The sequence below is a fragment of the Peromyscus eremicus genome, chromosome 4 (genome assembly GCF_949786415.1).
Source record: "Peromyscus eremicus chromosome 4, PerEre_H2_v1, whole genome shotgun sequence".
NCBI classification, from domain to species: Eukaryota; Metazoa; Chordata; class Mammalia; order Rodentia; family Cricetidae; genus Peromyscus; species Peromyscus eremicus.
The window spans coordinates 102680851-102705613 of record NC_081419.1 but is presented as its reverse complement, the minus strand read 5'-3'; the positions used below and the strand labels follow the sequence as shown (position 1 = coordinate 102705613).

Genomic DNA, 24763 nt, shown 5'->3' with positions numbered 1-24763 from the left:
CCGCACTCCGCCCCAGGGCTGCAGATGGGACCCTTGGTTCCCAGGCTCAGGTCCCGCGATCCCCGCTCCCCCGCGGAGCCGGAGCCTACCCTGGCAGACGCTGTCGCCGCCCGCCATGCGGCTCAAGTGGAATCCCGCCTCGCAACTGCAGTGCTGCTCCTGCTCCACCTGCGCGCAGCGCGGCGCGCGGCTGATGGCGGGGTCGCCGGCCACACCGCCCTCGGGGGCCGCTGTGGGAAGAAGACACGCTCAGCGCCCGACCACCCCGGCACCCCCGGCACCTGCAGTGCGCCCCGGGGCTGGCGAGACCCTATCTCTCGTGCATACTGTACGGCAGGGAAGAAATGACAAGTGGTTGAACCTAAACCACTGCGAGCCGGAGAGGAAGGACCTGGACCCGTGAGGGAGCGTTTGTTTGTTTGTTTGTTTGTTTCGAGACAGGGTTTCTCCGTGTAGTTTTGGTGCCTGTCGGGGATCTCGCTCTGTAGACCAGGCTGGCCTCGAACTTACAGAGATCCGCCTGGCTCTGCCTTTCGAGTGCTGGGATTAAAGGTGTGCGCCACAGCTGCCAGGCTCATTTTGAGAATCTTGTACAACGCCCACGATGCAGTGACTCCTCGAGTTTAAAATCTTGAGCTTCCACTTTTTCTGTTCCGTGTGTGTGTGTGTGTGTGTGTGTGTGTGTGTGTGTGTGTGTGTTTACACAGCTTGCAGCTTCTTTTATGTGTTCAAGGATGGTTTTATTATTACAGTTTTTGCATCTTTCCAAGAACAGAAATTAGTTTTCTTTTTTTTTTTTTCTTTCTGGAGCCGAGGACCGAACCCAGGGCCTTGCGCTTGCTAGGCAAGCACTCTACCACTGAGCTAAATCCCCCAACCCCCAGAAATTAGTTTTCTAACCACAATAAAAATAAGGTAAATGGGATAAAAACAAAACAAGCAAAACCAGGGTCTCACTATGTAGCCCAGGCTGGCCTGGAACTCACTGTGTAGACCAAGCTGGCCTTTAACTCCTGCCTCAGCCTCCTGAGTTCTAGGATTAAAGAATTTTTAAAAAGATTGTATGTGTAAGTGCCTGCGTGTATACATGTACAACATGTAGTGCCTGATGCCCGTGGAGGCCAGAAGACGGTTTCTTGATCTCCCTGGAACTGGAGAGTTAAAGGTTTCTGTGAGGTACCATGTGGATGCTGGGAACCCCTGACCTCTGCAAGAACAGTACCTGCTCTTAACCTCTGACCATCTCTCCAGCTCTGGTAAATGGATTATTAAAAAACAATTCTTGGCTGGGCGGTGGTGGCGCACGCCTTTAATCCTAGCACTCAGGAGGCAGAGCCAGGCGGATCTCTATGAGTTGGAGGCCAGTCTGGTCTACAGAGCGAGATCCAGGAAAGGCGCAAAGCTACACAGAGAAACCCTGTCTCAAAAAAACAAAACAAAAACAAACAACAACAACAACAACAAAAACCCCAAAACAAAACAAACAAACAAACAAACAAAAATAATTCTTGTAGTTATTCTCAAGATTTAGGCAGCATCACCTGAGTCCAGTTCAAGGGCAGCCTGGGTAGCAGAGTCAGACTCGGTCTCAAAATAATATTAGGGACTGGAGAGATGGCTCAGTGGTTAAGAGCCAGAACCACTGCTCCAGAAGACTAGAGTCTGATTCTCAGCACCAACATCGGGAGGCTCACAACTTCCACTTCCAGGGGACTGAAGCCCTTTTCTGGCTTCCACTAGTACTGCATTCAAGTGTACACATCCACACACAAACAAATGCACACACACCCACAATTTAAAAATTAGAAATTAGAAAAATACTGGGGAGAGGCTTACAGAGTACTGGGAAAGAGGCCTAGTCCAGGAAGGTTCTAGGTAAGTCTGTTGGGTCATTTTTTAGTGTGGGTCTGCTCACTTCTTACTCTCCATTCCTGGAGAAGACTCCAGACTTGGAGACACTTCATAAAATGAGGAATGATGACCCGAAGGTCCCACAGCAGGAGACCCCCTCAACACCAAGGCGAAAAGAAATTTTTCTGCTCTTCTTTGTAAACAGTCAGTGAGCTTCCAAGAAAGCCCCGCCTCCCACTGTTTCAACAGAAGGTGACTCCAGACATAAGAGCTACAGGGGACCTCTTCACTATGAGAAAGGATCTGTCAGGCTAGTCCCACTGACTTGTCGAGGCAGTCAGCAGCAACCTTGTAGGTGCATTATTTAACCCTGACTTGGAGCTGGCTGCTCTAGAGGGCATGAAGTTGTTGTTTTATTTTATTTGAGGCAGGGTCTCCTGTATTCCAGGCTGGACTTAGACTCTGCTATGAAGCCAAGGATAGCCTTAGATATCCGATCCTCCTGCTTCTTCTTCACTGGTGCTGGGATCACAGATGCCCACCACCACCATGCCCAGCATCATGTGATGCTAGGGATCAAATGCATGGCTTCCTGCCTGGGAGGCAAGCATTCTACAAGGTGAGCTACATCTCCAGGCCCAAGAGTTTGTCAGCTCTTATTCTCTGGACCTTACACTATCCACCAAAATGCCCTTTCCCCCACGGGATGTGTCTACGCAGAAATATCGACATGCCAGGCCTGTCGGCAAAGGAAAAGGGCATCTTTCAGTTACACCTCTCAGTTGCAGAATGGTGTGAAACCCCTCACCCATCCTTCATAGATTGCTTATCATGAGGTTTTCTTGCCGTGTGCTGGGACTCAAATGTCTGGTTATTCGTATCTTAAAATACCTTGGGCTGCTGACCTTGCAGGGTGTAATAGAATCATCGGAAGGAAAAGCGATTCTGCTAGCGGGCGAAACACTAAGCCGGCAAACGTGCCCCGTGTAGCAGGCCACATCTCTGATCTGCATGCTGTTAAGTTGGAGCCTGTCTCTCCAAAAGAAGGATCAAAACTCTGGTTATAAAAAAAGAGCAGAGCCCATCTACAGGAGCGCCTTAGGGTACCAGCAGGGTCAGCCAGTGGATGGGAACCACAGAGGAAAAGCTTGAGTCTATAAGAGGCACAGAGTTCCTAACACATCTGCCTTTGGTGACCACGACCAGCATCCTTGCCAGCCCCCAGGGGAGCATCCTCACCAAGTCCCACAGTGGCTACATACCAGCCTGGGTCTGATGCTGACAGCGGTTCCCAGTTTTTCCTGGAGGACAGATGCATCTGTACTGGTTGACTCCTTCCACACACGTCCCACCGTTGTGACAAGGCTGGCTGGAGCATGCCCTGATGTCTAGGGAATGATGTCAACACATGGTTATGTGGACTCTAGTGCTCAATCGAGCAAACGCTAACAGTAGTGGGTTTTCCCTCACACTGCAGGACCACTCCAGCTTCCTGTCTGGCTTGGTTTTGGTTTGTTTTTGAGACAAGGTCTCATTATGAAGCTCAGGTTAGCATGCTTGTTTGTGATCCTCCTGCCTCAGCCTCCTGGGAACAGACATGTTCCACTACACCATCACCACCCCAGCTTTCTACCTTGCCCTTGCACTCTCTCTTCCTGTGGGAGCTGCAAGGGAACCTATGAGCTGAGATGAGGTCATTGCTTCTTGAGTACCTGCCTCCACTGTGCCCGGTCTTGAGTACCTGCCTCCACCATGCCCGGTCTTGAGTACCTGCCTCCCACCGTGCCCACTCGGGGCTCTATGTGCAGGAACTGGCAGAACACCGCCCATGCTCCATGAAGGAACCTGATGCTGTAATTTACAAGGGTGCTGTGGACACAGCTGTAGCCAGGTGTTGGCCTCTGCCTGTGAGCGAGGCCCTTCAACTCTGCTCCAAGGTAGATAGATCCTAGGCTGGCCTTGAACTCCCTCTCTGTTCAGTCAAGGATGAAACTGAACTTAGGATCTTCCTGCTTCCGCCTCCTGGGTGCTAAGATTAACAGCTGTGTATCACTATGCCCAGTTTTATTCGATGCTGGGGTGGACTCCAGGGCCTCAGACATGCTAACCTTATTGTACTAACTGAGCCACATCTCCATCCCTGGATCATCCTTCAAACAGGAGTTCAATTCTAAGAAATTAAAGAGGGAGAGAGGATGGCTCATTGGAATATCCAGAGATGGGGAAAGTTAATCCTGCAATGTATACTCAGCTCCCCTGAGCTCCACCAATGGGGGGCTATTGACGGTTCCAGGGTTGATGAAGGGAGTAGTTCTGGGGTTGCATACTCTGTTGTTCCATGGAGAGGAGAGAAGAGAGAGAGAAAGGAAGAGAACTTTAAAAGTTCAGTAGGATTTTTTTTCTCTGAGTTAGTTAGCTCAGCAGTTGAGTACCTACCCGGCATGCATGAGGCCCTAGGTTCAAATCCCCAGTACTGCCCCCACAAAGAAACTTGAGTTCCAGCTTTTCTCTGCTAGGCTTACGGGTGTTTGTTGTTGGTTAGGTTTTTTTTTTTTTTCTCATTTATCATTTTTTTATTCTTCCCTTGTTTACAATACTTGTAAAATGTCTTACTTTGGAAAAGATGAGTTTGTAGAACCTTCTCTGTTACAAATGTCCCAGGCCTGTTAAAGCACATACATACACAAGCCATTTCCATCCAAGAGGAGCTTTGTCAGCTCACTGGCTTCCCTACAGCGCAGAACAGTGCTTGCTCTTAACCTCTGAGCATCTCCCAGAGGAGGGAAACCTGAGAACGTCCCCTTTCAGGCCTAGCAGTGACCTTTCTTTCTGGAAGAAAGAAAGGAAGAAGCAGGGACTTTGCATCTAGTGAGAACCATAGCCTCATTCTGGGTCATTTGGAAGAGACCTTGGCTTCCCTTATTAAGACTCAGACTGGGCTGGAGAGATGGCTCAGAGGTTAAGAGCACTGACTGCTCTTCCAGAGGTCCTGAGTTCAATTCCCAGCAACCACATGGTGGCTCACAACCATCTGTAATGAGATCTGGTGCCTCTTCTGGCCTGCAGTCACATATGCTATATACATAATAAATAAATAAATAAATTTAAAAAAAAAGACTCAGACTGTCCAAACAGTTTGTCCACAGGGAAGGCCCTATATCCATTTCTCTGTAACCTCAGGCCGGTGACATGCTTCCCTGGTCAGCTTGTTTTCGGATGATCAACTTCCAGGAATGTGCCTGAGACTATACTACACACAAATGACAGTGCCCCCCCCATCCCTGTCAGTGTTCCAAGGTCTCTCAAGATCCAAACCTATCCTTGCTTACTGCTCCCCTCTGAAAGCGGGCAGATCAATGAATCGTGAAGGTATGGGAAGGAAGCCAGAAAGTGTGAGTGCTTCTATCCCTCAGCTTGGTCTCAGCACACCCACACCATTGTCTGTCCTCAGGGAGACTCCAGTGGAAGACAAGCCGAGCTTGCACCTGAACCCCTCAGGGGGGGCTAGGTTGACATCAGCTGGACAGAGATGTGAACAGGTGTCCCAGCGGACTCATTTCATTACTGGCTCCAGACAGACGTTCTGCATTTCTTATCTTGATGAGCAGTCAGAGGTATTCAATGGCCTGATGCCCAGGCTGGCAAATGGTATGTCCCAATTGAAGGATAGCTGTCATCACATTCAAGTGTGTCCCAGGCTGTGGCCTTCAGCTATGATTTTAGAACTGTGAAGAGGCCAATGGCAACGGTGTTAAGTAAAAGGCTGGCAAGCCATGGCATGGGCAAGATCATGTTTCCCTCTCCTGTTTCATGAACACTTATTCTTCTATAAAAGTGAACTGTCATATGTACACTTTTTTCTCTTTTAAAAAGTATTTATGTATAGGGTCTCAAGTAGCAGAGATTGGCCTTGAACGTGATATGTAGCTGAGGATGACCTTGGTCTTTGGTTTCCCGTCTCCACATCTTGAGTTCTAGGATTACAGGCATGACCCACCATGCCTGATCTGTGTAGTGCCGGGCATTGAACCCAGGGCCTCATCCCCACTAGGCAAGCACGCTACCATGTGAGCTGCACCCTCATCCCTCTCCCTCTTTTTTTCTTTTTCTTTCTTTGTTCCCAGGTTCTGAATTTTGTTTCAAATTTCCCATTGTTCCAGTGACTTTATTTCAAAGGTTTTCTCATCTTTTAGTTTTTCTTTTACATTGGGTTATTTTTTTGTTGGGGGGGGGGGGGCGGGACACGAACATGAGTGGAGAGGTTAGAGATTAACTCTCCAGAGTCCGTTCTTTTCATCCACCTTGTGAGCTCCAGGGCTTGAACTCAGACCATCAGGCTTGGGGGCGAGAGCCTCTCCCTACTGGCCATCTCTCTTGCCTAGATGTTGTTTTTGTAGTCTCTCTATTTTAAAAACTTCTATAGACATGTTTTGAAATATTGGCTTGTAATTTCCTTCTGTTTTATGGGTATATGGGTATGCCTTTCTGACAATTCTTTGTTGTCCATCCTCTGTTTTGGTTTTTAATTTTTATTTTTGGGTACCAGCTTGCATGGGATTTGTCAGGAGTGTGTCCCGTGTCGTCACTGCTACCCCACCCCACCCCTGCCACTTACATGAGGTACGTTTCCCTGTGTACCTTTAGCCTCTAAAATTTCCTTTCCTGTTATTTTTCCATTGTGACCAAAAGCAGAACGTCCTACTTCACCAATGTCTTGATGGCATTAAAATTGTTTTTAGATTTAGTTTATTGTCTTATGTGCTTTCCCTGCATGCATATGTGCACCCCATGCATGCAGTTCCTGTGGAGGCCAGAAGAGGGCAAAAGATCCCCAGGTACTGAAGCTACATAGGACTGTGAGCTGCCATGTGCATTCTGGGAATCAAACCCAAGTCCTCCGTAAGAGCAACAAGTGCTTTTAACTGCTGAATTGACTCTGTAACACTCTTTATGGCATTTTTATGTAAACAACCATATCTTATTTGAACTTGTTTTCTTTGTGTTCAACTCTGGTTGTCCCTGACATTTTGGCAGGAAACTTTTAGGGACTCTTGCTCAGACTCTCCCTGGAACTAAGGTTTCCTATTGAAGAGTCCTGCCTGGGGGTGTTGCCTAGTTGGCAGACTGCTTGTCTGGCATGTATCAAGAGCTAGGCTTGGTCCTCAGCATAAAACTGGGCGTGATCGCCTACACCTGTAATCAGATGCATAGTATTGAAGACAGTCAACAAAATGGGCAATTTTATATCCAATCAAGCTGACCTCTAACAAATTGTCTCAAAAGTGTGTGAGCTCAGAGAACTGACCCTGAATTTTTCTTGAAGAATCAACCAATAAATCTCAAAAGGAGGACCTGAGCAACACTTTCCAAGATGTAAGAGACAGGACAACCAGTTAGAAATATGGAGCTGATCTGGGGTCTGCTGTGGGACGTCTTTCTGTCTGCTGTGAATATGTGTTGCTCTGATTGGTTGATAAATAAAACACTGATTGGCCAGTAGCCAGATAGGAAATATAGGCGGGACAACCAAACAAGGAGAATGCTGGGAAGAGGAAGGGCTGAGTCAGGAGTCACCAGCCAGATGTGAAGGCAGAACTGAGAAAAGGTACCAAGCCACATGGCTAAACATAGATAAGAATTATGGGTTAATTTAAGTGTAAGAGCTGTCAGTATTAAGCCTGAGCTAATGGCCAAGTGGTTATAATATAAGCTTCTGAATGATTATTTTGTAAGCGGGCCACGGGACTGTAGGGGCCTGGTGGGACCAGAGAAACTTCCAACTACAGAGGTCCAGTTCAAACAAAGAGCTAAAAATACATATGACAATAGGGAAAATTTTATTTTAATTAGATATTTTATGACACTAGGGAGTTTGCTTTGTGAAAATTATTGGAGTTTTGGTTTATAAGATCTTTTTTCTATATTTTTATGTGTTGGATTTTTTTTAAAAAAGTTTATTTTTATTTTATGTCTATGAATGTTTTGCCTGCATATATGTATGAGCACCACATGTGTGCAGTGCCTGGATTCCCTGAAACTGGAATTATAGACGGTTATGAGGAGACCTGTGGGTGCTGGGAACTGAACCCAGATCCTCCGCAGGAGCAGCTAGTGCTCTGAACCTCTGAGCTACCTCTCCCTCACTGAATCTTTTCTTTTCTTGTCTTTTCTTCTCCCTCCCTCCCTCCCTCCCTCCCTCCCTCCCTTCCTTCCTTTTGAGACAAGGTCTCTTCACTATGCAGCTCTGACTGTCCTTGGAACTCACTCTGTAGCCCAGGCTGGCCTCGAACTCACAGAGATCTGCCTGCCTCTGCCTCCTGAGTGCTGGGATTAAAGGTGTGTGCCACCACCACCCGGCTTGCTCACTGTATCTTTAATGGTGTCGTTAAGTATAATTTCCTTCTATGCCAAGTACGGTTCATCACCCTCTTGAAAAATCCGTGGCCTGCAGAGTGGGGACCGGCCAGTTATTAGAGTTTTGCCAAGTGTTTCACTGCACTGACATAATTTTGTGTCTTGAAGTGAACGGCTGTAATTAAGATTATTGTCCCCTGTGGTTACAACACACAGTGACAGAACTGCTGATGTGGAAATTGAACTGGGCACACTTGGCAGCTGCTGGTCACCAGATTGCTGAGCTCCAGCCGGATGGAACTGTCTTGGCAGGAGAGGAGGTGTTCTGAAGACATTTGGAATCACCACTCCTACCCACGGGCTCTCACAGTACTGAGACAAAGGACATCACGAATTGGAATTTTTTCAGGAATCTCATCCTGTGGGGAAGGAAAAGGCTAAGCTTGGTGCCAGCCAGAGGAGGAACTTGTCTCCCAGGAGGAGGTTGCATATAGTTCTTTGTTGTTCATATGTGTGTGTGTGTGTGATATATATATATATATATATATATATATATATATATATGTTAATGTGCGTGCACAGGGGCAGGGGTGGTTGTTGCGTGCCAGAATGGGGACCGGGGTCAACATTGAGTGTCTTTCTCTACTGCTGTCCATGTTTATTTTATTTCATGTGAATGTATATTTTGTCTGCATGTATGTCTGTGCATCTTGTGTGTGTCTGTTGCCCACAGAAGCCAGAAGAGAGCATTGGATCCTCTGGAACTGGAGTTATATAGACAGTTGTGAGCCACCATGTCGGTGCTGGGAATTGAACCCAGGTCCTCTGGAAGAGCAGCAAGTGCTCTTAACCACTGAGCCATCTTTCCAGTCCCTCTGTCTTAGCTTTTGAGAACTCGGAGCTCATCAGTTCAGCTAGACTAGCTGGCTAGCAGGCTCTGGTGACCTGCCTGTCTCTCTGCCCCCAGCGCTGGGGTTACAAGCACACATCATCACACCCGGCTTTTATGTGGGTGCTGGGGACCCCAGCCCAGGCCTTTATGTTTGTTTTTCACTACTAGTCTGTTTAATTGACCTATCAAGGATGGGTAGCCAAGTGTAGTTAAGGCTGCCAGGGCCGAGGCTCTGATCCTAACAGCTCCAGCAACACGAAGTCTCATCCACGTAATCCAGATCGTCACAGCTCCCTGAGAAGATCCAACAGCAGCTGTCTGGCACTGCTGTGGGGCTCCGGCTGAAGACAGCATCTGTGAGCGCCAGTGCAGGCACAGCATGCCAACCTGGGGGAGGCTGAGCCTGGCAGCTTGTTGATCCGGTTGGTTGTAGCACACAAACATTTTGTTCCCGCAGTACAGAGTAAACGTCCAGGCCCAGTTTACGCTTAGTGAGATGAAAAATATCCAAGGTCTTATTTTTTTTTTAAATTAAATGTGATCACTTTATTCTAACCAACTCAGAAATCAAGCATCACACAGCTAGTTTAAGGCAGCCACTCAAACCCTGGCTAGGCCCCGACTCGGTCTGTCCTGGCGAACTTCTACATGGTTACAATGGCCACTCTGAAGCCACGGAGCCTCACATAGGCTTCCACACTCTCACTATCAGTTACTTTGCTTATTTATTCTTTACTTAATGGCTCTAGCTACTTCAATAGCAAGAAATTGGAATTCACTTATCCACTATGTGCATATGTGTGTGTGTGTGTGTGTGTGTGTGTATATATATATATATACAGAGCTGAAACCAGAGAATAAAAGTTCCGTAGTGTCTTTATGGCTCATGTGTCTTTGCCTCCATTCTGTGTGTCTTCCTTCATCTTCCAATATTTTGGGGGGAAACTGAAAATATTCATTTATGCTATGTGTACATGTGTGCCTGAGTGTGTGTTCGTATATCATGTGTGTGTAGTGCCCACAGAAGCCAGAAAAGGGTGTCAGATGGCCTAGAACTGTCCACTTTATTTTGAGAACTTGGAGCCCTCTAATTCAACTAGACGAGCTGGCCAGTGGGCTCTGGTGAGCCCCTTGTCCCTTCTCTCCCCGGTGCTGGGGTTACTGGCACACAGCTCTGCACGGGGCTTTTATGTGGATGCCGGGGACCCAAACTCAGGAACTGGAGGGTGCTGAGAACTGAATCCAGTTCTCTGAAAGAACAGTATGTAAGAGCTCTTAACTGCTGGGCTTTCTCTCCAGCCTCCTGGGAAAAATTAACAGTTATTTAGTGTTTGTATATGTGTGTGTGTGTAAGAATGTGTGTATGTGCATGTATAATATGTGTTTATATGCATGTATGTGTGTACATATGTATATGTGTGTTTGTTTGTGTGTATATGTATGTGTGTATGTGTATATAAGTGTGTGTATGTGGGGGGGGCATGTATGTGTATATAAGTGTGTGTATGTGGGGGGGCATGCATGTGTATATAAGTGTGTGTATGTGGGGGGCATGCATGTGTATATAAGTGTGTGTATGTGGGGGGGGCATGTATGTGTATATAAGTGTGTGTATGTAGGGGGGGGCATGCATGCCACAGTATGCTTGTGGAAGTCAGAGGACAGCTTTTTTAGGAGTTGGCTCTCTCCTCCTACTATGTAGGTTCCAGGGATTGAACCAGTCAAGGTCACCAGTCAAGACAATACACAGGCCGGGCAGTGGTGGCGCACGCCTTTAATCCCAGCACTTGGGAGGCAGAGCCAGGCGGATCTCTGTGAGTTTGAGGCCAGCCTGTCTATAGAGCGAGATCCAGGACAGGCACCAAAACTACACAGAGAAACCCTGTCTCAAAAAGCAAACAAATTTTTAAAAAGACAATACACAGACATTCAGTCCAGGGACAAGGTGGGGAAAGAAGACCATGTCAGTGCTGTCATGGTGGCCAGGGGTGGACTACAAACAGATGTCCATGACACAGCAAGAGACAGACAGATGTGGGGTACACACTACAGAATACAGGCAGGCAGATCAGGCCACAAGTGGCCAAGTGAATGGGCCCTGAAGGTGCTGAGTGGACATGGAAAGACCCCACCAAGGGTCTGCAGCTCAGCCTGGAAGTTAAAACTACAGATGCCCAAAGCAATGAAAAGCTTGTGTTCACACCTAGGATGGCATTTTTATCATTCATGAGGTGTTTAATTGGACGGAATTCCTTCAGAGTCAGGGTGAACAGCAGGCTCTGGCATTTGCCCGGGTGTGTTTGCATAGCTCATGATTTATCATCTCAGTGGTTCCCAGTGAGGTCTGAGAGCTGGAACCTGTAATCAACCTTTGAGCCACCTCAGGAAACAGGAAAGGGCACCCTGGACCAGTGAGTGCTGCCATGTCCCAGCTCCTCCTGGTAATCCCCACTCATCTCCAAGGTTTTTAAGTATTCAGGGCTATCAATTGTAGCAGAATGGTGGAGCTCTTGTCTACCATGCATGAGGCTCTTGGTTAAATTCTTAGTACTCAATGAGGATTTGAGACCAGACTGGGCAACATAAAGAGGCCCTATCTTAAATGAATACCACCCCCAAGTCCCCTGTCCACAGTGCTCTTGCATTGGTTTAAGATTTATGTTCCTGTCTTGTATAATATTAGAGGGACCAGCCTTAATATTATACATCCCAGGGGCTCAGGAGAGAGAACTACTAATGGCGAGGACTATTTTCGGGAAATAGAATCTCAGCACACCAAGCTCTATAGAGACTATAGTTCATTTACTTTAATTCTCTGGAATAACATCCTGTTTACACAGCTTCAGTTCTGTTCTCATGCCTAGCTCCTTTCTTGCCTGATTTCTCTCTATATTTATCCACTGCTCCCTCTAAGTTCTATATTAATTCTCTTGTTCTTACCCAGCCAGTACTTCCCCATCTCACTCTTCCTCATTTTCCATATCATCCACACGTTCTCTCTGGTCAGAATCCTCATTATCCCTCTCTGTTTCTCCATCTCTCTGTCCTCCCCAAGTCTCTCAGGAGTCCAGTTATAAACTCAAGCAATAGCAATCCCCTGGTCAAGCAAGGTCACCAGGCTTGAATTCTACGGGGTCATAAAGGTAGGTAAGGATTTTCCTCAGGCAGTGACCACCAGGCTTCCAGGGTCAAACGGAGGGGTGATAAGAATCACATAGAGAGGCAGTAATTTTTAATTATCATTTGCAACCCAAAAGGGAAGTGACTAATGGGGAAATGAATTAACTAAAGGCTAAATTCGGGTAATATCTAAGAAGAGGGATCTTATGTGTTCCGCTATAGTCTTAAATGTGATTGGTAGAAAATGTTAAGAATCTGTAAGTTGCTAGGTTAATGGGAGAAAATAAAACAGCCTTCTTATTTCCTGTGGCTCCTATCTGTCCAAGCTATCTGCCGTTTTTCTGCAGGGTGGGGGAAAGTGTGCTCAGTCGCTAGGCAGCCTGTGTGCAGCTAGATGCCTCTGGTGATAGTTAAAGGGAGATCTGGAACTAAGAGGTAAGATTTGGGAAAGGAGGAAGTTAAGCTTAATTGGCACATCCACCAGGCCTTCTCAAACAGGTAGCCTGGATGCTTAAGTCTGTTCTTAGAGAGTACAGAGGTATCTCTGATAAGGTACTTTCCTCCATCTGGGGATGGACCTGGCTGGATGCTGCCAATGATGATAATTAGAGGCAGGCTTGAACTGGTGTTCTGGCTGAGCATAGCTGTCAGCGCAGAAAGTTATCTAAATATTCCTAGAAGTGGTTAGGTAAGGAGTTAAAGGTCTATATAGTTAGTAAGGCTGTAAGAAAGGAGGGTCCAAGCTAAGTTGTGTAAAGCTATTACTTAATGTCCACCTGACCTAGGCAGTGTCTCCTTGTGGAATTTACCTTAAATCAGGAGACTAGCATGTGGACTGTTATTACTGTTAGTCCTTGAAAGTGGCTAAGGGAGAGTCTGATTCCAGAGGGAGCCTTTCCTGAGGCTGTTCTCCAAATACCTTGAATGTGTATGTTCAGAGAGTGATCAGTCCACACTGTTAGCTCTTCTTAGGGAAAAATTAATTGGGAAAACTATGAAGGCACACATGATTTTCATAACAGAAGACAGCTGATATATAACAAGCCAAGTAACACCAAAAACTCCTTGGAATTTGGCTTCCTCTGAAGGAATTCCTTGATCCCTTCAGGTAGTGACTTTGCCATAACCAGCTGAGTTCTTATGATATATTTCTGCAGCCCGAAGCACTCCCAGGGCTGGAGAGATGGCTCAGCGGTTAAGAGCACTGACTGCTCCTCCAGAGATCCTGAATTCAATTCCCAACAACCACATGGTGGCTCAAAACCATCTATAGTGGAATCTGATGCCCCCTTCTGGCATGAAGGTATACATGCAGAACACTCATACATAAAATATAAATAAATTAAAAAAAAAAAGATTTATGCTCTCTTTAATCCTGTCTAAAATCATGGGCATCTTGCCTCAAAAGATGTTCTATGGATGCCTAAAAATGATTGATAGCCATGAATTTTTTTTTTAACTGTGGTCTATAGGCTTTTGAAAAGCCAATAAATTACGTGTGCCAGGCCTCACTTTTCTTTATTGTCAAAACAGTTCTGTTCTCAAGTACAGCACAGAGAAAACTTTTCTTCCCATGATGCTCTCAGGAAGATCTCTCCTGGAGCTGTCCACACCAAGTCCCAGCTAGACTGAAAGGACAGCTGAGGGATTTCTTCTTCCCTAGACTATACCAGGAGCCTCACAGCCCCAGGGCAGCTCAACTGTACCTCTCTTCTAGTTCCTCCTCTTAGCCCTCTTAGACCCAGGCCATGACATTGATATGGATCTCAGACTCTGTAGCCCAGGCTAATCTCAGACTCCAGGAAGCCCACCTGCCTCAGCCTTTTAAGAGCTGGGATTAAATTTGGAGACACTTTACCCAACTAAGAGCCAATCTTTTTATTTTTCTTTGTTTTTTTGAGACAGAGTTTCTCTGTGTAGCCCTGGCTGTCCTGGAACTAGCTCTGTAGACCAGGCTAGCCTCAGACTCAGAGATCTGCCTGCCTCTGTCTCCCAAGTGCTGGGATTAAAAGTGTGCAGCCAGGCAGTGGCAACCGGCTGTAAGCTTAGCATTTGGAAGGTAGGAGGTAGAGGCAGGAAGACCAGGAGTTCAAGGCCAACTCCAGGTGTAAAGTGAGTTTAAGGTCAGCCTGGGCTATATAAGACCCTATCTCAGACAAACAAACAAACATATTCAGCTACTGGAGTCCAGGACAGGGTGAGCTGTTGGGAAGTAGAGAATGGCTTTGTGTAAGTTCCTTACCCAACCTGCACTTCAGATTCTCTATAGGCAGACCAAGACTAAGCAAGCTCATGATGGAAACCACTCAGGCCTGACGTAGAGGTGAGGGAGCCGATAGGTTCACCGTTTGTTTCTCGGCTGAGGAATGATTGAAGAACCATGGGGAGCGGGAGATGGCTGAGTGGGCCAAATGTTTGCCACTTGGGTGTGAAAACCTGAATCTGGATCTCCAGAACCTACCCAGAGACTTCGGAAGAAGCGCCTGGAACCCAGCGCTCTTGCCGTGAGATGAGAAGTAGAGACAAGGCAACCCCTGCAAGTTTGCTGACCAGTCAGCCCGGCATACAGTGAGACAGGGTGAAGACTGACACCTGAGGCTAGCCTTGACTACTGTGGCATGTATTCACCTGAACTTCTCTCTCTCTCTCTCTCTCTCTCTCTCTCTCTCTCTCTCTCTCACACACACACACACACACACACACTCACACACACACACGTACACACACACTCACCAGAGAGAGAGAGAATCAGGTGTGTCTCTGGGATGACCCTTTTTGACCAGTATACCCACGCTGTGTGCTGTGGACAGGGCAGACGGCCATACCTCTGCAATGGGGCTTTTCTCCAGTCCAGGTGCCGTTAGCAAGACACACCACACTGCTGGGACCAACCAGCCGGAACCCAGGGTTGCAGGTAAAATGGACTTCATGGTCCACCAAGTACTTGCTTCCGAACTTCTTGCCATCGGGAGGGGCGTCCAGAGCGGGGCAGGAAACTGTAAGGCAAAGAGGAAGGATTAGGAGCCCTCCCTCTGGGCTGCAGCTGTGGAGGCATGGAGGTCACTCAGAAGAGCCCCCCACCCCCGCCCCGTTGAATGATTGCTGCAGACTGGGCGTGGAGCTGGACCTTCTAAACACCACATCTCACAAAACCCTCCCTGTGTTCTTGAAGACGAGGAGGGGAACACACAGGTGGCCTAGTGAAAGCTGGGGAAACTGATACGCAGGGACCCTGAGGGTCACTCAGAGACCCTAGGGTCGTATGCACAGGGCCGTAGAGTGCAGTGCCGAGCATCAGATTGATGAGGCCAACACTTAACTGCCTGTGCTTCCTCTTGTCGCCAGCCCTCTGGATGTCCTAAGTCTCCTGAACAGCCTCAGCCTACCACCAGGCCAGCCCCTCCTTCCTGCTCTCCGGGTCTCTACTCAAATGTCACCACTCTCCAGAGGGATCCCTGGCTACCAAGCATCTCTGTCCCCAGGCCACTTTGCTTTCTTCTTAGCGTTTGTGATGACTGCAGTGTGTCTTCACGCTTACGCTCCATGTTCTCTGCCTGAGTGCAGGTCTGGCCCGCGTCCTTTCTGCTGTCCCCAGCCAAGTGCATGGCACACAGAGTATGTTCTACAAGTGAGCCTTGAGAGAAACATGCTTGATTGAACCTCTGAAGAAAGCCTTCCCCAGGAAATGTTACCTCACACAACTAAGAAGACCCGAAGACAACAGTCACAGGGTACCAATGATGTCAAGGATCCCACAGGCTCCATCTCCTGTCCCCTGGGCCCCTAGACCAGGAGAAACCCAGTGCTCACCTCTTGGCCTAGAAAGTATAAAAGATGTCACCAGGAAAACATGACCCAGTGTTAGAGCTCTCCCATTAGTGGAGGGAAACTGGGGTATCCCACTGTAACCCAGACAAGTGGGACTTACCCTAGAAGCCCTTCTTCTCACCCCAACTGGGTGAGTCCCTGGAGAATGTACTTTCAGGTATGAAAAGCCAGAGCCGGCTGGGCAGTGGTGGCACACACCTTTAATCCCAGCACTTGAGAGGCATAGGCAGGTGGATCTCTGTGAGTTCGAGGCCAGCCCGGTCTACAGAGCAAGTTCCAGGACAGGCTCCAAAGCTACATAGAGAAACCCTGTCTCAAAAGACTAAAAAATAAAAGAAAAGAAAAAAAGGAAAGCCAGAGCCATGCTGGTTCATGGAAAACAGCAAATACTGTAAGTGCAACCTTCTGGGCAGGTCGGGGTGGAAGGTGAGCCTGGGTGGAGGGGCATGTGTGAGAAGTATCTGGGCCTTCCAGGCTGTGAACTTAAAAACCAGTTTGGAAAATAGACTGTTACACTAAAAATAAAAACAGGAACAAAAGCAAAATCAGAGTTCACTGTGCTCTCTGGGGAGGGCAGGGAGAAGTGAAAGGCACCTAGATTTACAAAGTGATGATTTTGACCATTCTGTGGGATCATAGGTTGCTACCTATGTAGCTATTAAGCCTGGAATAAAAGGTATAAGAGGAAATGGGCCGGGTGTGGTGATTAAACCATAGCTCTTGGGAGGCAGAGGTAAGAGGATTTTGGGTTCCAGGGCAGACTCTGTCATTTAAAAAAAAAAAAAAAAAGGCCTGGAGATGCAAATCATAATCCCAGCACTCGGGAGGCAGAGGCAACGGATCAGGAGTTCAAGATTATCCTTGGTTACACAGCAAGTTTGAGGCCAACTTGAGCTACATAAGATAAGAACAAAACAAGGGGGCTGAGGAGGTGATTCAGGGGTTAAGAGGGCTTGCTGCTCTTGCAAAGGACCAGGGAGCCAATGCCCTCTTCTGGCCTCCTCGGGCATATGCACACACATGTGCTTACACACAGGCACACATAAATAAATCATAAAAACAAAACAAAAAACAAAAAAACCAACCAAACAAACCTAGAAATAGGTGACTGTCAAATATGGGGGAGAGGAGTAACCTTAATGTGCACATGTGTGTGTGTGCCTGTGTGTGCGCACACATACATATACACACACACACACAGGCACACACACACACACACACACACATGAGGGGCCAACTGGATGGAGAGAGTTGCCCAGAAGGTTCCTGAGTGCAGTTCTTGGCCCTCGCCTGACGATGCGGGACCCACCTGGAGGTGCATCTGGGGCCACTTTGCTCACAGTGTTTTGTAGCGCAGCCAGCCGACTCTTCATGTTTCTGATGCCTTCAGCGAAGCGGGTCTCCTGGCCCTTCAGCAGCTGCTGCAACTGGCGGATGGTTGTCAGGAGCTGCTGTTTGTTGAGACAGCTCTGGGGAGAGAAGAGACTGTTGTGGTGGGCTTCATCCTACCATCGTGCTTCTGGGGTTCAGAAATCCGAACCACGGGCTTCAAACTCCCTGGCGCCTAGTAAATCACCTTGGTCGAGCAACCTCTCCCAGGCACCCCTCCATGCCAGGTACCCTACCTCATCTGCTCTCAACCTATGAGACAACCCTGTCACAGGAGTTGCCTAAGACCATCGGCAAATCAGATATGTAGGATTCATCACAGTAGCAAAATTGCTGTTATGAAATCGCAAGGAAAATAATTTTATGGTCGCAGCCACCACAGCACGAGGAACTCGATTAAAGGGTCACAGCATTGAGAAGGTTGAGAACCACCGCTCTACCTGAACAACGGCATCTGCAGGGTTAAGTTGCTTGGTGACAGCCCAAGACACGTGCCATAGCCCCACTTCACCCCTTGACACCACAAAACAAGGGCAAAGCTGGTGACTGAATGACCAGGGCCTGAAGCAACCAGTGAACCCCAAGTTCCTATAGTCACTGGTCTGTCACTCCAAAAGACACACGAATTCCTCCTCACTCTGAGTGAAGACTCAGTTCCAGGCTGGGTGACATTTCCTTTCTTTCTCCATTAGACACTTTGAAAACCAAGACAACAGTGGAGCATACAGACAGTCAGGGAGCCCTGGTGGTGCCTCGGCTTTTAAAAACATAACAAGTAAAATAAGGGGAAAAACAGAAGAAAGAGGTGTTCGATACAGTCAATGTCCAGTTTTGGTGATTTTTAATAGTTTTTTTGTTGTTGTTGTTGAGGGAAATGGGATTGTACTTAACATTGGCAAAGACTATCTGACTTAAAGCAACTTCAACATCACACTGGATGATAAAAATGGCAAGATTTCCTTGCAGTCTCTATTACTATCAAGAGTGAGGACATCAGGGGCCAGAGAGCTGGCTCAGTGGTGAGGAGAGCTTCCTGCTCTTGCAGAGAACCCAAGTTCAGTTTCCAACACACATAGGAGCAGCTGAGACCGGTTGAAAGCTCCAGAGGATCTGACGCCGCCGTCTTCCGGATGCTGAGGCCTTCTGCACGTACACATTCACACACTGCCGCTCCCCCTACCCCACCCCTCACACACATACACACATAGTTGAAATAGAAGAAATCTTAAAAAGAGCCGTGGGTGGGGGCAAGAAAGGGAGTATCCAGGAAGGAGAAAGGCCCTTAGCCTTGGGTAATCGATTCTGGCCTAAGGTCATTCTCATTCATTTGGGAACTGTATGTCAGGAAGCGTAATCTGTCTGACCTGCCTTGGATTACTTGCACAGGAGGAAAGGCAATACATCAACACTGTGATGATGCAAATTTAGGGACATGGATCATTGTTTATTTGGGGCTCTTTCCCAAGTATCAGTTGTGTGTATTGTAGTGTGTATATGTTCATGTGTGTGGCCATGTGTGTGCAAATGGACATATGTAGAGGCCAGAGGTCGATGTTTATGTTTTCCTCAATTGCTTTCTCACTGACCATAGATAGAGCTTCCTGGTTCCAGTAGACCAGCTGTCCAGCAAACTCCAGGGATGCTCCCGCCTCTGCCTCCCCAGCTTTCACATGGCTGCTGGGGATCTGAACCCAAGCTCTCTTGTTTGTGTGGGCACTTTACCCATCTCCCCAGCCCTGTGTAAAAGTTTTATAATTAAAAGAAATGCGTACAAGTCGGTGAGGCAGCTGGGCAGCTGAGGTATGTGGCCTCCAGAGCCTGGGCAGTGTCCAGCCTCTCGGTGGAGCCGCTGTGGTCACAACGGGCCACTCTCCCGGAGAGACTGCCAGGCCGCCGCCGCACCTTCTTTTCACCAAACGCATGACTCATGGGCTAGAGTCAATGGACGCTTTTGACAAAATCGAGTTCCCAGTTGTCCCTGGAACTCGTTAATCCACAGGGGCTCCTTGGCCTCCACCATAACCGGGGCCTGATGAAGCATAGCCCCAAAAGCAACTACCAGGAAGAGAAGTTTGTTTTTCTACTCCCCCACTGTTGGCCATCCTTTCCACTCCAGTCCCGGGCATCTGGGCGATGACCAGTTCTTACCTGCCTGGCACTGCGTGGCCAACTCCCCCAGACCTGAGCTCCCACACCTAATCTTCCTGTGCTGAAAAAGAAAACGGATGTCTTTGTGGCTTGTGTCAATTCCGTTTGGGATGTGTTTCTGCCTATAAAGACATGCTTCTCTTGCTCAGAGGCTGCTTGGCAGCTGGCTGGCATCCACGTGTGGAGAAGGCAGCCTCTACTTGTGATTATTAGGATTATGATAGTCCCCATGTCACACAGAGGCTGAAAGTCAAGTGATTTGACTCAAATCATGTAATCTGTGAGTGGTAGAGTCTGGACACCTGTGACTTCCAACCTTCCCCAAGGAGCAGACTTACTTGTTCTCACATAACACTGTGTGGTGGGATCTTTTTCTGGAATTTACACTAGGAATTAACACCCCTGGAGTGAATGTTTAACTCTTGTGCAAGTTGGAGATTTAACACTGGGACAGGAAGTAGTAGTGTGGGGAGGTACCTCTCCTCACCCAGATGTCAGGTCATGATGTGTGGGAGGTTATCTTGCTGGGTCCAGGGATGTGCAAGGGCTCCGTGTTGAAGGGAAGAGTTCTCAATGCCAGATGCTTTGCTGGGAAAGGTGAACACATGGGAAGCTGGAATGAAGCCCTGGGGCCCCAGGAAGTAGTGACAAGGGGGGAAAGGGCCTGTTACCATGTGGCCACTGGGCAGCCAGGTTTCTCTAGCCTCAGAGCTGCCCCTAAGGACAACTACCACCAGATGCTTCACCCCTCCAAGTGTCACTGGGGCGTGACCTAGCAGTGCTGACTACACAGGCGAAGAGGGAGCCAGCTGGAAGGTCTTCGGTGACTCAATAAGGAAGGCGGAAGACTCTCTCTGACACACGCACCCCTGTCTGACCCGTCTCAGGTAGTGTAAGGAAGATCTCAGGTGCTCTCGGCCAGCTGTCCTGCCGATGAGAGGCAGGGGCTGAGGGAATGGGTACTTTCCACAGGGAGTCCGAGGGTCCTTACCGCAGCTGCCACTAACCAGGCAGGTCTCTAATTCCAAAATGTTAAACATGGAGCTGGTGGGAGCCAGGCTCAGAATTTGCTTCCCCAATCCAGAACCAAGTCCGCCTGTGAACGGGGTGATGGGACTGGAACCCCTGTTCAGCCCGGGCAAGTGCTCAAGAGGCATGAGTTTGGGGGACAAGTGGGTCATGGAGGAAGAGGATAAAGGGTCCAGACGGTCCTCATTTTCAAACTGAGACAGTATTTATCATCTTCACTTGTTCAGGGAAAGCATCCACCTTGAAAATCAATTCAAAACACAAAACTGATCCAAACAAAGAGACACCAACGTTAACTTCCTACTCAGTGTTACTTCCCGGGACGGACCAAATACGCACATGCGCAGTGTCATCTGGAGGGGCTAGGTCACTACACGATTCTGTCGATTTCTTCTCATGTTGGATGGGGTGTTACTTTCACACCAGTGGGCACAGCCTGTCTCATTCTGGATCTCCACTTACATTCCTCTGTGGACTTTTTTCGTCTGGAGGGGGGCACGCTCCTTTTTCCCATCCCTCTGTCCACTGTGCTCTTCTACTTACCACCATCGTCTGCTCAGAGCACAGGCACCTGAGGCATGGGAACAAACCATTGCCTACTTCTCAAAGACAGCCTTTGCTGAGGTCACCCGAGGAACTGCAGAGGGTAAAAGGCAAGCCTGCTTGGCAGCTAAAGGCTGACGGGGGCCCAGTCCTTCTCACTAGAAGATCCCAGACTCAGCCTGTACAAGGAGACCCTGGGCTCCCCACCACCTACTGCAACAGATCTCCCATTCTGGAGGGGAAATTCAGCAAGGCTGCCACCAGGCAAGGTCAACCCCAGTCAGGGCTGCAGGAGGCCCTACACCCAGAGAGGGCAAAGGAACCCACACTGTCTGGGCCCTTAATCTCACAGGCTTCTCACAGGACCCTCAACACCTCGTTTTTCTGTTTGTTTTACATCTTTTTCTTGAAGAGATTCCCTTGGTTGATGTGAGCATCTGTCCCTAGCTGTCAGGCTGGAAGGATGGGACAGTGGCACAGCTCTTACCGAGCATGCTCAAGGTCGTTAGTTTGATGACCACCAAAACAAAAGTGAAAACCAAAACAGCAAAAACCACAGGCTCCAGACCCAGCTTATGCCACTGACAAGAACCCGTGAGAAAAGTGTCTCTATTACTTTTTAATAACATCTAAGGTGAAACCAAGATGGGCAGGGAAATTCTTCCATTTCTGAGGGAATAAAAAGACCAGAGTTTATCTTTTTTTATTTGAGACAGGGTTTCTCTGTGTTTCTCTGGCTGTCATGGAACTTGGTCTGTAGACCAGGCTGGCCTTGAACTCACAGAGATCTGCCTACCTCTGCCTTCTGATTGCCGGGATTAAAGGCGTGCACCACCACGACTGGCTTAGGGTTTCTCATTGTTGTCATGCTACTCTTGAAAGGGACAGCACTTCACCTAACTCAAACCCAGACTCAGGGTGGACAGATATGAAGCCTTCATTGAGGAGCGGGGTCATACCATCAGCTCTTCTCAGGCATAGATGATTCTGTCATATGATGTCAGTGCTGAGAACTAGGCAGAGGCGCCAGAAGGGTCTAGAGAGTGATGAGAATACTCTGTCTGGGGCCTAGAGAGACGGCTCCGTGGGTAAGAATGCTGCCCAGCACTCAGGTAAAAGGCTGGGCATGGGTGTACGCATTTGTAACCCTAGGGCTGTGGGAGTGGATGACAGGAAGGTCACCGGAGTTGACCCTGCTCCAGGTTCACTGGGGAGTCTGTCTCAAGGGAGTACAGTATAGAGTGATGGAGCAGGGTGCCTGATGTCCTTCTCTGGCTTTCACGAGCAAGTGTACGCGCGCACACACACACACACACACACACACACTCACACACACACATACACACACACACACTCACACACACACATACATACACACACACACACTCACACACACAAATACATATACACACACACTCACACACACACACATACATACACACACACTCACACACACTCACACACACATACATACACACACACTCACACACACACATACATACACACACACACTCACACACACACATACATACACACACTCACACACACATACATACACACACACTCACACACACACACACTCACACACACACACATACACACACACACACTCACACACACACATACACACACACACTCACACATACATACACACTCACACACACACATACATACACACACACACACACACACACTCACACACACACGCAAATATTTCATCTCCCTTCTCCTCCTCGGGGAAGTCCTGGTTCACCCTTTCATACTTGTCTCTCTCACAGTATTTGCTCAAAGTCCCTCAGAACTTACCATGTTCCTCTTTCTTTGAGAATCAACCAGGAGAAATAAGTCTGCAGACATTTATACCCAGATCCCACCCGTTGACTGAAGCGGCCACAGCTGGACTGTGTACGACCCCAAGATTCCCTGTGCCCATCCCAGAACTTAGTAGGCCTAGCCCTTCCCCTCCCTCTCATCCCACCAGCCTCCTTCTTATCGGGCTCAATTTATAAATAAAGTCAAGACCCAGAGTCTACTGCTAAGACTCCCACAGGCAGGGTGTATGGGGTGAGAGCTCTGGATGGCCCTTGAGGTTTTTCTGTAGCCAGCTGAGAGGTCTTCTTCACAATGCCGATGTGTATTAGGTGGTAACAATTTCCAGAGTTACCTTGCTGATGGAGTCTTGGGCTCTCGGGCGGCCACAGATGACCCCTCAGCCTGGGAGGGGTGGCCTCTCATGCTCCTTTCTCCTAAGCCACAGCTATGTGTCTCGTCAGCATATTCTTAATGGAAACACAGATGTTTTGGTGCCTTTAGGTCTCAGAGAGGACAGAGCGCACTTGCCAACTCGGGCCTGCTAAGCCAAGGCTCGAGGCCCTCACCACTGAGTCATGGTCAAATTCCTGTATTGCTTTTCTCCAGAGCTTTGCTTTTAGACCAAGTCAAGGGCTGTAACTCCTCCACTGAGCATGTACATGTGCACGCACACACACACACACACACACACACACACAAACACACATACACACACACACAAGAAAGAGAGAGAGAGAGAGAGAGAGAGAGAGAGAGAGAGAGAGAGAGAGAGATTTCACGTTAGGAGCTGTTCACAGCCCTTGCATTAGGGTTCTCTAGAGAAGCAGAGACAATAGGAAATGAACATGGCCACATAGTTAATACACTAGGATATGTTTAATATCTAAGGTACAACATACATATTTGATATATATCATATTCTTATTGTTAAGATTGATTTATTTTTAAATTTGATATGTATAGGTGTTTTGCTGGTATGCATGTTGTACACAAAAAACATGCAGTGCCTACGGAGACCAGAAGAGGGAGTTGGATTCCCTGGAACTGGAGTTACAGATGGTTATAAGCCACCATGTGGGTGCTGGGCACTGAACCCAGGTCCTCTGCAAGAGCAGAAAGTGTTCTTAACCACCAAGCCAACTCTCCAGCCCTTGGTGTGTGTTTGTTTGTGTGTGTGTGTGTGTGTGTGTGTGTGTGTGTGTGTGTGTGTGTGATCTGCATTCCTACACACACTCATGAGGGAGAGAAAGAGGGAGAGAGAGAGATGTGGGAGATGGGGTGAGCTCCTCGGCTCCCGTAATTGTGGGCCAGAATCTATGGCCCTCACAGGCAGCCTGGAAGAACTGCCTCCTCATTTGCGTAAGATGAAAACTCCACATTAAGGAGAGTAATCTCTTTTATTAAGACCACTGATGTAAATGTTAATCACATCTACCCCTACTCCTCATCCCCCCATCCCATGCTGCCAACTTCTAACCACAATAGTGACTCTGTGCTTGTCTGTTTAGTTCTGTGTGTAAATGAAATGTGGAAATGACCCTCCCTGCCCAGCTGGTTGCCTCCCCTTCCCCTTGTTCTCGGCCACTCATGGAAGCAGGACCAGTAAGGGACCTTCAATTAAAACAAAACAAAACAAAAACAAAAAAAAAAAAAAATGTTAATCACATCTAAATAACACTTTCCCAGCGACATATAGGGAAGCCATGGCTTAGCTAAGTTAACACAACATTAATCATCAAAGGCTTCCAGCTGGAGTCTCCCTTTGAGGGCCAGAGCCCAGGGCATTTTGAGGTTCCC

General features: G+C 48.1%; 1 protein-coding gene across 1 annotated transcript in view; it reads right to left on the bottom strand.

Moving 5' to 3' along the window:
- Fbln7 (fibulin 7) overlaps positions 1-24763 on the bottom strand; it is a 37472-nt gene that overhangs the window by 4691 nt on the left and 8018 nt on the right. Inside the window, exons 2-5 of the mRNA XM_059259570.1 lie at positions 17355-17514; positions 15043-15213; positions 3114-3239; positions 90-230 (exon numbers count right to left, since the gene is read on the bottom strand). Of these exons, the coding sequence (XP_059115553.1) occupies positions 90-230; positions 3114-3239; positions 15043-15213; positions 17355-17514 (598 nt within the window). The remainder of the gene's footprint in view (positions 1-89; positions 231-3113; positions 3240-15042; positions 15214-17354; positions 17515-24763) is intronic.